The 17627-nt window shown below is 45.7% G+C and overlaps 1 protein-coding gene across 1 annotated transcript in view; it reads right to left on the bottom strand.

Annotated features, from left to right (window-relative positions):
* Nucleotides 1-14742, bottom strand: part of TIMP2 (TIMP metallopeptidase inhibitor 2) — a 44065-nt gene extending 29323 nt beyond the window's left edge. The window contains exon 1 of the mRNA XM_054977073.1: nucleotides 14043-14742. Within this exon, the coding sequence (XP_054833048.1) occupies nucleotides 14043-14172 (130 nt within the window). The 5' untranslated portion in view covers nucleotides 14173-14742. The remainder of the gene's footprint in view (nucleotides 1-14042) is intronic.
* Between the last annotated feature and the right edge of the window lie 2885 nt (nucleotides 14743-17627).

The raw sequence follows: 17627 nt of genomic DNA, 5'->3' as shown, positions 1-17627 counted from the left end.
GCAACTTGATGGCACATGCAAAGTATGAGGGAATTTTGATTAGGAGTCAGCTATCAGTTCTGTATCCTAACAGTGCAATCCTATGGTGATTTACTCCAGACTAAGCCCATAGGAGTCAATAAACTTAGACTGGAGTAACTCTCCATAGGAGCACACTGTTAGACCTGGAAATTCTGCAGTTTGCTGCACCCTTTCTTAGACCATCTTATATACTGAATACAAAGTAGCCCTGATCTGAGAATACTTAAATCTGGAGATTGGAGCCATGAATGGACAAGACAGATCTTCCTACACACCTGAAAAATGGCCCAAGTTTGCAGAAAAATCTGAAAACCAAAAAAAAACCAATGGAGGTTTTAAAAAAATCCAAAATGATTAAAGGAGCTCTTGTAGCTTTAACTAGATGCCTTCAGTGGCTATTGCTAGGCAACCAAGTAACAGTTTGGTCAGTATTACAGGCATGGTTTCTGTCAGGAAAATGCAAGGGGGAGGGGGCAGGGCCCTTTCCAGGGCTGTTTTGGCCTTTGAGGGAGGAATCATTGGGGCCAGGCCCAGAGACAATCACCACATGACTTGATGCCACGTGACTTGCATGACTCACCTAGGCCTAGCTGCTACTTACTGTTCAACAGCAGCCCTCCCCCTCCCACACACAAAGCCAGTGGAGTGGAGTAGTTAAGAGTTGCAGAGTAGGAAGTGGGAGACCCAGGTTCGAATCACCACTCTTTTGTGGCAGCTCACTGGGTGACTTTGATCCAGTCACACACTCTCAGCCTAATCTACCTCTCACTGTTGTGGTGAGGATAATATGGAGATGAGAATGATGTAAGCTGCTTTGGCTCCCCGTTGTTGAAAAAGGAAGTATACAAATGAAGTAAATTAATAAAATATAGATAAAGCTGAGAGGCAAATAAATGCTAAATTGTTTCGCGGGTTTGAAGGAGAAAAGGACATAGGGAAAAAAATGAGCATATGGAGAGAAAGAGGAAATAGTTTGGGGAAAGGGATACAGGGAAAAATGAAGTACCTCACAGAAGTCCCTGCAGGTTCCCCACCGTGCAACTGGGCCATATGGGAAAGGCTACCTGGGGTGGAAAGGTGAAAACAGGGGGACAAAGGTAGGAAGGAGAAAAGGAAGTAGGAAAGGGGGAGAAGCTATAGAGGGGCCAGGGAAGGGAAAGAGGAAATGAGGCAGAGGGGAAAATGAGATCCCCCCCCCCAGCAAGTCCTTGTGAGTCCCCTCCCCACCCCCATAACACTTTGTGCTTTAATTTATCCTCTTCCAGCATCCTGGTGTGCTTAGCATAAGACTCATAAGAGCAGTTAATGGACTGACCCACCAATCTCTGGCATATATTGCCAAGAAAAACAAGTTCAAACAAGTGGGTTTAATGGTAAGCAATGTCTTTTGGCATAGTCCTCTAGATTGAATTCAATCAGTAGTTAGCTTTGCAAACACAAAACTAGAATCATGTTGGGAGAGAGGGAAAAAACAGGATGTCCATGACTCATGGTATGAAGTTTGTTTACACTCTCATCTGTCTCTTATAAATTGGGGGGGGGGGTGTGAAGCATACAGGTAAAGGGTACTGAACTCACTCTTTTCCTCCACTGTACAACCCACAGCCTCAAGCTCCCATTTTTCCTCAACACCTGGGCTCCGTTGCCACAAGTGAGCAGAACTCCTATAAAGGTATCCGGGGAGGGGAGGGATTGCAGGCAGATAAGCAATGGGACGAGCAAGGATTCAGCTCCCCTCGTTCACACACCTCTCTAAAAAACATCAAATCCCCACCCTTTGCTTTATAAATATTTGTAGAAGACATCTGGTATGAGCCAAAGCTATTAGAACAATTAATATTACAGCACAACTTTTTAATATTCTTTTTTCAGAATTCTATTTTTGGGGAACAAGGGCAAGGATAATGGATTGATTGAAAGCAAAAAATGAAAGTGAGTCAAAGGAGCAACCAGAACTACCTTCAACAAGAAAAACAGAAGATGCTACAAGATGTCACTGCTGTCTCTTGTGAGCTTTATAACCCAAGTAAAGCAGAGGTACACCTTTCTAAGTCCACTGACTTCAATGGACATAGAAGGACATGATTCTTAGGACTGTGCTATAAACTCTTTAGGAAGATTCTCTTCCTAAACCCCACAGGAGTCAGTCAGCTGGCAACATTTCTGTGCTATCATTCTAATCTTGGAGTAAACAAATAGTAGGGCTGTAAACTGACCCCAAGCAAAGCCCACAATCCCAAGCATGTTCCTTCGGGTGCAACTCAACTACTTCCTTCCCTATGATGCACAGGCATTAGATTCTCTATTCTTCTCCTTCCCAATACAAATGGCAGCCCAGTGTCAACCAGTTTAATATAAAACAATGTCCCCAACTCACATATAATACATTCAGCATTTGCTCAGTTCAAAGTATGGCACCCACTCAAAATTCTACAGCCCCTTACTCCTACAGATACAGAATACCTTACATTGCTGTATTCATGAACTATATATTCCCTGTCTGTGGTTTGATTTCTGAGTTGTCCGAATCTCTTTCTCCAGTTTTGTTTTTAAATGGTTACTAAATCCTGAGGTGCTGCCACTTACATTCTTGTTAGTTACCATAGCAAGGCTCCCAATGCTCTCCAGGCCTATTACTCGGGAAAAGACTTATCCTCCCTAAGCCACCTCCAAGTGCCAAATATGCAGCTTAACTAGCAAAGGGGGGAAATCAGTCAGGTGTTCTTTTAGGATTATAACCAGGAGAGCTAGAATTCAATATAGCCCAAATGAACAAACTGTACAATTAAAAAGTGATTTTGCTTTCAGCGCCTGCAACACATTTCCTGTGATACACTTCCTGTCACTTTGGTGTAACTTTTCCAGTTGCAGCCAGCCAATGACAAGATGATCCAGCGGCTATAATGCACTCATCTTACAACTGTCCTTTTCCTAAACAGCCATTCTGCAGCAATCGAAATGAGGACATCTGTTTTAATTATAAACAGAGGTCAGCTTCTCTTTTACATACTAGCACTTACAGATCTACTACTGCCACTGATTAAACAACAAAGCATCACATGCTGCTTAAGCATCCATGTTTGGAAATGTGCACAGTCATGTAGGACAGTCTGCAAGAGTTTTCAACTTTCATTTCTCTTGGATACCCTAACACTTGGGCCCCTTGGGTGAACCCCACTAAACTTTGGTCACAGTTATGTCTTTTCAATCAACACTATACTAAGAAGAACTTGGCTGGGTTAAACCAGGCACCCATCTAGCCCAGTTTCCTTTTCCCATCTAGCTCAGTATCACAGCCCAGTATCCTGAACATGAACTCCCTGTCTGTGCACGTGTATTATTATCAGGGCTCATTTCAAGGAGCAACGCACAGGAATGCAGTTCCAGCAGTTCCCCAAAGAGGTCACATGTCATAGCCATGCCCACCTGACTCTCGGCCATTTTGGGCCTGTTTCAGCCTCAATCGGGCCTCTGATGGGTGGTGGATCACTCTCCCGCTCATCAGCAGCCCGATCCTGACCATTTGGGGCCCCTTTTCAGCCATTTTCAGCCCCTTTTTGCCATTTTGGGTCCAATTTCAGCCCTGAATGGCCAGGATTGGGTCCAAAACAGCCAGGATAGGTGATGTCAGGGGGTGTGGCATATGCAAATCAGTTATACTAATGACACACTTCCAGCGATGGCAAGAGTCATGGCATATGCTAATGAGTTGTGCTAATGAGTTATGATAATGAGTTCCTCCAGCTCTTTTTCTATGAAATGACCCCTGATTATTATTATTACGGTACATAGCCTCTGAACATGGAGGTTCCATTCAAATGTCATGGCTAACAGATGTTGATAGATGTATCCTACATATATTTGTGTAACCCCTTTTAAAAACCATCTAAACTAGTGTAACATCACCATATTTTGTGGAAGCAACTGGAATACGTTAATTATATGTTGCACGAAGTAGTATTTCCTTTGTTACACGGGATGATGCCAAGTTCTAATATTATGAGACAGGGGAAAACATTTCTCTCTATACCCTTCCCCACTCACACCACCAATCATAATTTTATAACTTACTTAATCATCATTGCACTCCGTCTCCTTTTACAAACACGGCCCTTCTCCATCATCTTCCAATGCAAATGTATTTGAGAACCGTGTGATGGACTCAGCTTCAGATGCTGATATTTCCAGTCAGTGAACTATGATTGACATGTTTCCTCCCCGCCCCCCATGGGGCTAGCCTGAAATGGCAGTTGGGGGTGGAATGTAGGGGAAGCTGGCAGTTGGAGTTGGAGGGTAAACAAGAGAGTGAAAGAGAGCTGGAGCCTGGCTTTAGACCAGAGAGGGTCAGCCAGAGAATCCTCTGTGAGAGGAAGAAATGTTTGTGAAGCACTGTTAGTCCTAGGACTAAAGTGGGGAAAACCAGCACTAACTCCTACTTAGACTCAAGAGATCTGGGAATTATAGAGGGCCAAGGAAGTGGGTAGAGAGGAGTCTTCCCTTCAGTGCCAGGAACAGGGTTATAGCTCATAACTATAACGCCTGCCCAGTATCTAGGAAGGGTTTGTCTCAATGGAGCACCCTTAAATCTCAAGAGGAGGGGAAGTTGTGCTGTGTCTGTGCTTTGAAAGTAGAGCATTGGTGAAGCAGTGTCAAACTCTGAAAGAAGCCAGCAACCTAGTGTTAAACCAAGTGTTTTGTGCCTCACACCAGTGAAGTTGCTGTATAAAAACCTTTCCGTTACTTAAGTTGAAATATCTGTCTATCTGCCTTTTGACTTTAACCTACTGTAAATAAACCTTCAGTTACGTTTTGACCCTCCCCAAGCCTTGTGTGCCAGTTTCTGCTAAAGGGAAGCGCAAACCCCTGATCCGTCCCCTACTAAGACTTGGCGGGGTAACCATTTTTAATAATCCTTAAGGGTGGGACAAGAAGGAGAGTTGAAGCTTAACATCAACCACGCTACCAGAGGCTTCCCAGCCCAGGATACAGCTTCATAGGCTTAAAGAGGAGAAGTTTTACCTCAAAGTAGGGGAAGGTCAGCCTAAGCCTGAGTTGGACGTGGGTTTGTGGCTAACCGCCATGCTGTTTTTCAACATTGCCTTGGGAGAGTGCCACACTCAGACTTGCCTCAAAGAAGTCTCCTGGGGGCAGAGTGACATGGAAAGCAAGCTGAAGCAGGACTACTCAGAAGTAGGTCCCATTTTATTTACTCCCAGGAAAGTGTTCTTAGGACGGTAGCCATAGAATAAGAGTGTCGAATTAGGACCAGAGACCGGTTTTCAAATCCCTATTTGTTAAGGAATTTACTGGGTGATCCAGGCCAGTCATGCTCTCTGCGCCAAATCCACCTCACAGGTTGTGTGGATAAAATGGACAAAGACAGATCAATGTATGTTGCCCCGAGCTCCATAGAGGAAGAACTGGATAAACATGCACGAAAAAAATACAGCAGAGTTAATTAAATGAGCCCCTGAATGACATTTTAGTGTTACTAACCTCTCAGAAAAAGACAGAATATTAGCCATTATTACTGTATTCCACAATAACTTGTAGTCAAGGACCCTCCCTTTCCCTTTCAGTCTTTCCTCCTACTCCTTAAAATACATAACCCTATTTTGCATTTCCCAGCCAGACCTCCCAGTTCACTAACATCTCATGTACTTAATTCATCAACAACACCTACGTATCGGGTGAGCTTACAGGTTCTACACACTGTTACTATAAACTAGATCATGCTATATATTAGAGAAAAAAGCAGAAAGGTGCATAACTGTCCTATATTGATAACCTTGCTCTTTTTATTCAGAGGTTTTAAATAGTAATGATAACATTCATAAAAAGACATTCCTTGTTTGCAATTTAATGTGGAATCTATCCACGGGTGGGCCTTTGAAACTTACAGTGAATCCCCAAACACAGAGAAAAATCTAAAATGGTGTCCTTAACAAGAATTTGTGTTTCAAAGAGAAAAGGGGAAACATAAAATAAAAACCTCTTCTGTTCCCAAGGGTTGCAGTCAAGATTAATTAAATTTAGAATAGGGGGCGGGGAGGGGAATGAGTCTATGCAACCCAAACAATGTATTTTAATTAGAGAGAGCTGCAGTGCAAATCCAGCTTCCCAACAGAGTTGCAGAAAGGCCAGTGTTTCAGTGTGGTACCAACTTGTCTGAAGCTTAATGATGGAAACACTGAGTGCTGACACGGAAAATCCTTAGCTAGGAAAGATAAAAGGAGGCACCCTTTATATTTTCTCTGCAATTATACTGACCACTAGGAAATCTTTCTTAAGAGACGAGGATAACAGCCTCACCAACATGGCACCCAGCCAAACCCATACTGGCCCTTGCTATGGCTCTGGCAGAGGCGACTGAAAGCAACACGAGCAAGCCAGGTTTTCAGAGCTGGAAATGGCCAGTGGCATTCCTTTGGCTCCTGCCTCTCAATGAAAAAGGCAGCAGGTGCCTGCACAACAGCCCGAGAGTTACAGCTCTGTTTTGATTGGGGAGACTGTGTCGTGTGAATTCAGAACAGATGGGGGCCAAGTCTGAAATGAATCAGTGACCTCTTTAAGACAAGGGGATTTGGAAATCTGTGTGGCTGCAAGTGTGTTGTACAATGTGGAATCTATCAGGTCAATAGAGATTCAGATGGCAAATATGCATTCCTTTTCATTTATTAACAGGAATACGTTCTAGCCCTCATGCCTGTGGAAGAAAACCTTGACAATGTATGGGCCATGTCCAGTAAGGGCACTGCGCATTATAGTGGCATAATTACCAGGCTCAATTTCAAATCTAGAACTTTTAGTGGCAACCTTGTGTTGCATCAGATAACTGCTGCTTGTATGACTCTGTGTTTCCTCCCAGGTCCTATGACTGCCCTGGAGCTTGCCCATTCCGTTGCTGGTCATATCTGATCAACATAGGCAGCCCTGTCCACATCTTGGCTCAGCCCATGCAGCTTTTCAAAACTCATGAACCACTATGATATGTTCTTTATGAATGTTTATTGAATGTCTCAGCCATCGATTGTATACTATTGACATATACTCCATAATCCACCTTGAGTCTTGGTGACACAGGTGGACTATAAATACACAAATTTATAAATCTTATCCCATAATCTGAATGTTCCATTAGAAGAATGTGGGCTATCAAACTGCACAAATCTTATTTATACACACCCACACCCTTACAGCCCATAGATTTATTTGCTGCTTCTCTATTGCAATTAATTTCATAGTATCCATGTAGGTTATCACAGTATAGTGCTGAGAAATCAATTCATGAATCTGGTATGGATAAACTAGCAACTAGGACCTATGCCAGGATACTCTGCCCCTCAGGGTGTACAGTCTGGACAGAAAGAACTACAGTTAAACTGGAGCAAACTAGAGCATTCTGGGAGCGAAATTTGGGCACTGGTGCTAGGAGTGTGTGTATGTGGGTGGCAGGGTGTGGATAAAGAGAGATATAATACAAAAACAGAGCTCATGGCTCATTCAGCTGCAATGCAAACCCAGCTCCACAAATAAAATGACAGACATGCATGCTAGCAAATCAAATTCTAGACAGCTATCAATCTTTCCCCTTCCAGTATGCATGTCATGCATGTCGCCTGTCCTTTTTTAAAAAAACAAACCATATTAACATGTTATATATTTATCTGCTCATTTGTCACCATATTTAAAAAATGAAAAACTGCTCTAGCGATTAAGGGGGAGAAGATGTTTCTCGGAGATGTCTAAAAGGACAGCCAATCAGTGCTGAACACAGCTGGTTTCTGCTTCACACTGAAAGAACTGTGTTCGTTTGTCATAAGAGCACTTCCATTGCAGCCTCACTGCTCTAATAAGGTTATGACATGAAATGCAGTGTCAAAAAGAAAAAAAATAGCACGACTGCTGTTTTCTAGAGGCTCTACTACAAGCCAGTGCAATGGAATGCAAGTAGAGTAAACAGACATCTGTTGATTCTCCGTGGGCCAAGTCAGCCAAGGGAAGTGAAAACAGCACAAATGTGCTTGTGTTTGCATAGTGGCATGTGCTCAAGTATGTAAGAAAGAATGGCATAGGATCATAAGAGTCGTCTTCCTGGACCAGATCATCTTGTAGCACTCTGCTTCTAACAGCAGCCTGTCAGATCCTGTAGGAAACTCACAAGCTGGGTAGGAAGGCGATGTCCATCCCTAGTCATTTGTTCCCAAAGGCTTGTGCTCAAAGGCAGAGTGTCTCTGACCACACAGTTTCCATTTGGCTATCAAGTCTAATGACTATTAATAGATCTATGACCTGCACATTTGTCTAATCTTTCTTTTAAGCTAATGAATCATTTTTAAAAGCAACAGCCATGTGTTCAAGTGTGTGTGAATGTGTAAACCTAACCCACTGGGTTCACAACCATTTGATACTGGCAGTGTCACCCCTTGGTGAAACACAGCATATCAGATTGCCCTTCTTTCCCATCAGACAGAAACGGCAAAGCAAAAGGCAAGCAGCGGAGATGAGGAAAAGTGCCATCTACTATTTCATCTCTTTTTCTCTACCATCACAAGTCTACTCATTCCCCCAATTTTAAAAACACTGCAAAACCTTAGAGGCACCCAGGATAGAGAACTCAATGAATAGATAGGCACAGGGTGACTTTTCAGTGGCTATGTTGACGCTTCCCTAGCAGCATTTCCCCTAGGTAAATTTACTGCAACTTCTATTTTTTTCACACAGTCAACACCCTTCAACAAGCATCTTGGGAAACTGGCTGTGGACAACAATTATCTATGGAATGAGAGCCTTGCAACACCCACTCTATGGGAAGATGCAGAAAGGTAGCGTAATGATTTCAAGTAAATGTGTGCATGTATCTTTAAATGCTTGGTGTGAGATAGGTGAAGGGGGGGTGAAAGAGAGGGATGAGTGTGTGATATGATTGGTTGATGACTAAGAGTGTGGGTGGAGTGAATGCAGTTTAGACTGACAGCTCAGGGAGAAAAGGAGCAGTCAGAAGAAGGCAGGCTAGCTGTCTGCTGCCTGAGTATGTTGAAATATTTATGAGAGAAATATAACCTGTGCGGAACCTGAACTGAGCATGTTTGTGAAAGGACACTCAGTCAGGGAAAGGGAGGCCAGCTGTGTGCTGCCTGAGCAGGTTTAATTTTTCTTTGAATGAGAGTCAGAGAAAGAGAGGCTAGCTGTGTGCTGCCTGAGTAACTTCAAGCACGTCTGTGAGAAATATTGAGTCAGAGAAAGAGGCTAACTGTGTGTGAAGTCTTAGAAGAGATCTGTGTGAATGAGTTTAAATGAAGTAACTTCAAGAACCGAGAACTACATTTATGAAACTGATACGCTTCTTGAAAAAATAAAAGTTTACTTTGTTTTTATTATATCCCAGAGTAGCTGTCATTGCTATATCCCACTCCGATCCTCAGGGCCACATAGAACCATGAAGGAGCCTGATGCTCAGGCATGTTACAAATGGGAAAACTTAAATATAATATCTTGGAATATAATATTCCTGGTAGCAGCAAACTACCCAGAGGGTGTTAAGGGAAAGACAAAAATTAAAGGCAAAATCTACCCTAGAGAAAGTAAGGGTCATAACAGGTAGGTTTGTAGAAATGGAATCTGGGCAGTGAAGAAAGGGGAGATAAAACATCTGGGCCCACCTGACCTTCCCTGCCCCTTACCCCTGCACTCTCTCTTGTGGCCCCAGAAAGCCATCAGGCTGCCTACTGCCCAACGATGAGAAGGAAAAAGGTTTTATTCCTTTTCAATGCTGTGGCTCACCTGGCTGGTTCTTTCTCTCCCTGCTCCTCTCTACCTAAAACTATAATTCTCAGATGCATGTTGTTGTGTATATTGTTGAGCCTTTTACCAAGAACGTTTTTATATCAATCGTTCCTTATACAGTAGTTCTTGCTGCGGCTTACGTTTCCTATCTGGTTCTAAACTGATTCCTTATCCATCATGGCACTCATTCTGTGATATTTCCTCTCTTTTTTCCCAAAACAGGGCATCAAAGGAGCCTCTTATTGAGCCATGATTGCATGGGCCTCTGTGTATGTCAGGCAGTTTTTATGAGTTTTCGAAGGAAATGCAAGAAGCAGCTACCAATAGGATGTTATATGAAAATATTGTTTTATGATAAAACCAAGTGCAGGAGTCCTTCACATAAGTAGACAGCAAGCATTAAAGCAAACTGTCTCCTTATCAACTAGTAAAGAGTCTAGTAGCACTTGTAAGACTAATCAACTTTATTGTAGCATGAGCTTTCAAGAACCACAGCTCTTTGTCAGATACTATTTTGCAACTACAGACTAACACAGCTAACTCCTCTGGATCCTTATCAACTGTATGAAAAGACAACTTCAGAGCTTACATTCTTGTTGGCAAGGCCAGCTTTACAACAAAGTGAACTAAGGTGGTTGCCTCAAGCGGTTCCACATGCTGCTAGGTGTCTGCAGGCCCACCTGACACCTCCTCAATGGACACCCCCACCTTACAACCACCTTACCTCCCTTGTTGCCTCTTTAAAAGCCTCTTTAAAACTCTTGAGAGGTGTGTTCTTCTCATGAGAATTCAGCTACCATATCTGGTTGCCTGTCCCTAGACAACAAAGATGGTGGCCAGACTCTTGTGAGAGCAAGTAATCTTATCAGAGTTCATGTGACAAATATTCGGTTTTATATTTTCTGGATAACCAATACTGCTTCTCTCTAATCTCCAGTTCCTATTAGCCTATATATTTTCCTCACAAAACATTTTGCTTGCATTGCTATAAATTAGTCTCTGGTGTGCAATTTAAGGAATGCTAAATAGATGGAGTCAACAAGTTAAATTGCATGTCTTGATTCCAGATGCAGAAGAGTATAGGGCCTCAGACTGTCCTGGGTGACAGCTGGCAGCAGCAGTGAGCCAGTGATGTGTTACAGTATCAGACTAGGAGCTGGTGGACCCAGGTTCAAATCCTCATTCCATCACAGAAGCTTGTTGGGTGCCCTTGGGCTGGCCACTCTCTCAGCCTACCTTACCTCACTGGGTTGTTGCTGTGAGTATAAAAGAGAGGAAGGGAGAACGATGTTGTAAGCCACTTGTTGGTGAGAAAAGCAGGTAACAAATATCTAAATAAACAAGAGGAGTTGTGATACAAACGGGGCTCACTCGTGCTCCCCTCAGGAACTAAAGTGGACCCAGTGGGGACCTAGGGATCAAAGGAGCTGTCACAAGATCCATATAGAAGATTTCATATGCTCAGAATGTGTTTACAAGGGAGAATGCAAACAACTTATTCCCGTATCTCAGAAATATCTTTTCCTTCCATCAGAATAGACACTGGGAAACAAAATGAAACCACAGAAAGCTGCTGCTGCTGCTGACAACAGCTGCTCCATTTTCTGAGCATCTGGCAAGGCAGCTTGGGGCGCACAGAGAGAGAGTCTGGATTTTCTAATTGACACCATCATTGTAGCAGAGTCGGTGCCCTGCCAAAGTATTTCCAAATTCCATCTCTAGAGTGAGATCTGGAAGCAAGGGCAAGGGCTGTTTGTTTAATATGTTAAGATTTAATACGGGGATTATTCATGGAAAAAGGAATTTGAGTCCCAGCCCCTGCCAAGCCCTGCCTTTTAGTAGCTTCCAAGTTGAGCAAACTGGGAAGGAAGACAGACAACGCCTACCAAGAAACAGCACCCGGTGAGTGACCCAGCACAAAGTGGCCGAGCTAGAAGGGTAAAGTAGTCACACTCCATTCAGCTCTTTCTGTCAATCGCCAAGTGCAAAGGGGCACACAGTGACATCACAAACAGGAATGATTGACCCTCCTTTCAGCATTTTGCTGAGCCAGCAGATGAAGGCTTTGATTGAATCAAGATGGAAACATGCAATGCTAATTTGTCTCATAAGAGGCTTCGCTATGCTGGGCCGGAGGCCACGGTGAAGACATCTTTCCACTCACATATGAAAGATAGTACCCAAGATGCATTGCATTAAGTTGCAAGAAACAAGAGGACAACTGCGAACCATGTCCAGAATCCTGTATTTCTCAAAGCTATTAAAGGCAACAGGTAGAAGGTAGAGTTATCTAGCCTCTCAAAGAAGGTAGTGATCCAGCCTCTCCAAACAGTCTTGGTTCATAACATTACCAGAGTTGAACAGAGGCTTTCTTCTCCTTTTGAGCCATAAATATCAATTGATTTGAACGAGTTAATATCTAAAAGGACAAGATGTTTGGAGATTAACCACACTTACCCAGCACATATGCTCAGAGGCACTTTCCTCATGACTGTAACTTCTATCTTCCAGGGCTACACCTAAAAACAAGTTCTGTAGGCTTGAAGAGACCTGTCTCAAATTATGCCTTGACTACCTGGACAACATGGTCAGATAACAGGATGCTTGGAAGACAAGAGGGTACCACACCAATCTCTCAACTTTCATTAAAAGAAAGGATTCCAAAGTAAAATCCATCGACACGAGTGCTAAGCAGGCACCCTGCCTGCCCAGCCCCAGGCACTTGCAATGCAAAGATAAAACTTTTGCACATAGCTAGAGTTCTTCAGTGGTAGAGGCACTGTATGTATGACTCAAGTTATTTCCTGGGAAATAGGTAAGCCAATAAGCAAAGGCCCCGGACATGATGAAAGATGAAGTTCTTTTAAGCAACATGGGACTCAAGTTTGATTACTATACAGGGGGGATATGCTGACGGGGCAAGCAGAGGCCTTATGGCTACAGTAAGAATGCTGTTCACCTGGTAATCTGAGCATCCAAGGGTTTGATACATGCACCTGAAAGCAAAAGTAGGCTGGCACGAACGCAGCAAAAATGGCAACAGAGCTCAGCAGCTCCTGGGAGACAGGCACTTAGGAGACAGAAGATATTTATATGCAGCAAAAATAGAGCTTCCGCTTTGTGCCGCCCCAGCTTCCTCATGTCTCACAGCCTCTCTGCTGCGATCATCCGCTGAGTTGTAGACTCATATCTTTCCATGCCTCCCTCCATATGTCTCTCTGGTTTCCTCCACTCTGTAGGTCGAAGGCACCCCAGGCCTCTGCGGGCTACCAGCATGGAAAGGCTGAAGCAGCATTTCGTTCTGAGGTTTCTCCAAATAGATCAGTTCACAAGGAACTGCCTGGCTTCAGGATATGCATGTATAAGAGAATCCTAAAACAGGGATAGCCGCAATCTGCATCTTGACAAATAAATAAGAACTTTTGCGCGCTTGCTAATTTAAACTAGAGCAGCCCGGCTATATATCATGGGCCAGATATGGATTGCCAACTAGTACAAGGTATGGAGGGCAGAGGTGAGATATTGCACAGTTTCCCCCTTCATTCTAGGAATAAGTCCTTTAAAATGTGCATGTCCTTTAAAATGTACACAACCAACCTATGCCAACAGGAGAAGAAGAAAAAAGCATTCTCTCCCTTCTGCGTTTGGGGCTCTCGGAAGCTGCATTTGCACAGGCGAAGTTTTGATTTGCTTCCCTTCCACTTTCCGCCCCTAAAGCTGTTTCCACCAGCCACGGGCAGCTTCCTGGATCTTGCAGGCAGAGAGCCACGGCCAGAAAAAGAGGAATTTGAGTTCGTGGTCGCCTTTGTGCTTTCAAGTGAATTCCTGCGGATCGGGTCAGGGGAAGCGTGCCTGGGCGTGGGGAAAGGGGCGAGAAGGGGGGAAAGGCCAGTGTTTTCTAAAACGGGGGGGTGGGTCAGTCGGCGGAAGGGCATTCTGTCGAATCCCTCGAAGCACTCAGAGCCCTCGTTAACAATAGAAGCGTACAGGGTTTCTTTGGGACCGAGGAGAACGGAATCGTCCGCCTCTCTCTCCTCCCCGCACCCCCACGGTTCATTCGGTCTTTTTTGCAAGGATAAAGGGGTGGGGTTGTTTTGGCTGTTAACAAGTGAGTTTGCAGCGGGAGACGAGGCAGCTCCCGGCGGAGAAAGAAATGCGAGGCTGGCTCACGCCACGCAAAGAAGCCACTAGGGGAGCCGCAGGGGCGGGCAGGCAGGCGGGCGTCCTTTCCTTACCTACATCTGCATTGCAAAACGCCTGTTGCGGATGCACGGGGGAGCAGCTGCAGGCGTCAGCGAGGCGGTCCATCCTTCCCAGGAGCAGCACGGCCAGCCAGGCCACCAGGCTGGGGAGCGTCGCGCTCATCTTGCCGCGGCCGGCAGGGAGGGAGGGAAGAGGGCAGCGGGCGGCCGAGATTCGCTGCTCAGCGCTCCCGCCGCTTCATCCAGGCGCGCGCGCGCGCACTCGCTCGACCGCCGGGCTCTGCGTCTGCGGCGGCCCCGGGGAGGGCGGGGGCTGCGGGGCTTGGGCAGGCGAAGCCCCGAGAGCTGGGCGCGCTCTGGGCCGCTCGCTCGGCGCGGGAGCAGAAGCGGGGCGAAATCCGGCCGCTGGAGAAGGCGCTGGCGGTGGCCCCGGCTGCTCTGCCTCTGCTGCCGCCGCTGCCTTCTAGGGAGGTGTTTTCTCCGCCTGGCTGCTGCTCAGCCTGGCTTTTTAATGGGCTCTGGGGATCCGCTGCCCCTCCTCTCGGTGGCACGGGGCCAGCGCGGGCGGCTCGCCTGCTCCCGTCAGCGCTCTGGCGCGGCTCTCCCTTCCTCCGCCTCCGGCCCCGGCCAGGCTCGCCTTTTGCTGCCTTGCGCGGGCTTCCCTCGCCTGACAGCTGCCTCCGTCTGACTGCGGGCGAGCCCCCGGCGCGGGGAGGGGCAGCGCTCGCTGCTTTGGCTTGTGCAACGCCGGGCCACGCTGCCACGGAGGAGCCGAAGAGGGGCCGGGCGGGGAATGCTGCGAAGCCGCCGTCGAATGGGGATGTGACGAGGCGAAGCGTCGCGACCCGGGACAAATAAAGGCGTGACCCGCCTCTGCCTCGCCGCACAACCGGCGGCACCAATCTGCCCCGGGCTGACCCCCAGCGAGGGCTTAGGCTGGCCCCGCCCGCCTCATAAAACCTTTCCACATCTCTCCGCAAAGCTGATCAGGTGTTCCCAAAAGAGCCACCCAAGACAGCAATGGAAGCAAGAGCTCCTCAAGTGATGGTACTGGAGGAAATAGGCTTTGGAGCAAGCAGGACGCCCTTTGGTCATTCTTTGCCTGGAATACATAAGAGCAGCCATGCTGGGTCAGAGCAATGGTCCCTCTAGTTCCATTGCTCACACAGTGGCCAGCAAGATGGCCCTGGAAGAGCTACAAGAAGGGCATGGAGGCCAAAGTCTCCCACTGATGTAGCCCCGCCCCCCTACACTGCTGGCATTTGGTTATGGCCTCGGAACATGAATGTTCCATTTAGTGACCATGGCTAACGGCCATTGTTGGGCCTACCCTCCATGGATTTGTCTAATCCCTTTTTACAGCCACTGGTGTCATCTCTACATCGTGTGGCAGTGAACTCCACGAATGACAGCGCAATCCTAAACAAGACTTGACTTCACTGGGCTTAGAAGAGTGTTACTCTCTTTAGGATAGTACTGTAAATTGCCTAGAGGGGCCAAAGCACAAGCTAGCCTGGAAATTGCCAGAGGATAAACTTGCCTAGAAATTATGTCCTCCGACTTGGATGCTTTTCTCTCTAACCTGGTGAAATGTGTGGTTTTCAAGAAGTCCACACACATGACAAATCTGGGTTACCTGTCCATTTTCTAGAACTCCTTTTGCCAATGTTCTAATTCTAGATGTTGGTGACACTGTTGAGTGGATCCTTCACATGCCTGTTTATTATTACATCACACATTTTAGGGCAGGAGCACAAGACTGAAAACCATTTCCAGGGCTAAACCTGTTGTCATTGTCACAGATCAGTTCTCACCCTTACTATGCCTGTTTTGGAATCTCAAAGTTCGGTTTGGTGTAGTGGTTAAGAGCAGTGGGACTAATCTGGAGAACCGGGTTTGATTCCCCACTCCTCCACTCGAAGCCAGCTGGGTGACCTTGGCTCAGTCACAGTTCTCTGGAGCTCTCTCAGCCTCACAGGGTGATTGTTGTGGGGATAATAATAAGCGCTCTGAGTGGGTATTAAGTTGTCCTGAAGAGCGGTATACAAACTGAATGCCGTTATCATCACCATCATCATTATTATTAGAATATAAAGGATTTCAGTTCTTGACAAGGCAGGAGCCTACACAACATCTAACTCCATTGGCTTCCCTGTTGCTCAATCCTCAGACCAGAGTCTAACCAGCTTTTGCAGGCTGTGAGGGAGTCAGGAACCACAGATTCCCCCTCCCCATTTCTTCAAAAGTAAACATGTGGTTCTTCTGTCACAATCCTTCCCAACCGTTCCAGCTTGGTTCTGCTAAATTGAGCTTCCTAACATACATTGCAGCATTGAGTGCTATAATTCTTCATACACATTGAACATCAGTGAATCTCAAGCTCCAAGAAAAGTCAAATACATTTGCTAACTATTTTTTGCAGCAAGGGCCATGACTCCTGTTTTGATGGGAAGATTGGCATCACACTGTTAATGACAATGGTTTATGGGGGGGGGGGGTTGGAATTACTCTTGCCAGCAAGATTCAAGCCCAGTAGCACCTTAAAGACCAAGCTACCCACCTGAAACTTGTTCTCATCACTGCCCCCTGTTCTGTTCCCTTTTTTCCCTTCATACATAGTATTCACTATTAGGCGGAAATGCTCACAGCTCCTTTGTAGGCTATTTCAAAACTTTCTGTATCCTTACTCTACTGTCCTCCCATGGAACTTCATCCAGGCTCCAGATCTTGTCCTCTATCCACCCCATTTTTGTCCTTGAACTTTATGATGCCCGCATCCCCTCTCCAAGTCCTCGGACCAAGATGCTGATGAGCAGGTGACAGCAGACGCCTTTAACAAGCTCCAGTGATGTGCAGAGATTTACCATGGGCACAGAAGGATCAAAATTAAATGTTTTGACAATGCTAGGGTCAGGAAGCCAGGATGGAGGCGGGTCCTGCTGACAGCCAGGGAGTGGAGCCGGCTGCGTGCCCAGCAGTGAGTCATGGCTGCTGGAGTTAAATGGAAACACATGTGCAACCATTTGTGGGCTTTATTGCTCAGAGCACATTAAACATGGGTGCTTAGTAAACACAAGCCAAGGGATAGTCCGAGCAAAAGATCCCCAGGATTGTCAGTACTTCCCACACCAATTGTTGGAGAGATCCAGAGGTGTCCTTATGCACCATTTCCAGCGATGGTTTCACCCAGTGCCAGCCTACCTTATAGCTACATGTTCTGCACATATCCTAGTGTAAATTCCGAGTGGAGAAACAATCTCTTATCTGACACTATGCCACCATTTTCCTGCCTCGGAGGTTCTGAAATAATGCTTCCAAATAGATAACAAAATACAGTGATTGTACCATAGGAGATTCCTAATCATCCCTGTGTACTGTATGGCACCATACCTCTAGTTGGTATACTACCAACAATTCAATTTAGTCCTGATCGTGGGAGACTCAAAAATGCTTGCTTTTAATTTTGCCAAATTACTGTAATTTTTAAGCCAAATGTTTGTACTATGGAAAACTTAAGTAACACTTACCTCTTGAGGAAAACAAGCGCAGGAAACATGAATGAAATAGTATTTGGGGTTTTAAGAGTTCTCTCTTTGCTTGAGAGAAATAGTTTCTTGC

The sequence above is a fragment of the Eublepharis macularius genome, chromosome 4 (genome assembly GCF_028583425.1).
Source record: "Eublepharis macularius isolate TG4126 chromosome 4, MPM_Emac_v1.0, whole genome shotgun sequence".
NCBI classification, from domain to species: domain Eukaryota; kingdom Metazoa; phylum Chordata; class Lepidosauria; order Squamata; family Eublepharidae; genus Eublepharis; species Eublepharis macularius.
The sequence above is the reverse complement of the archived record's forward strand: the minus strand, read 5'-3'. Positions and strand labels throughout refer to the sequence as shown.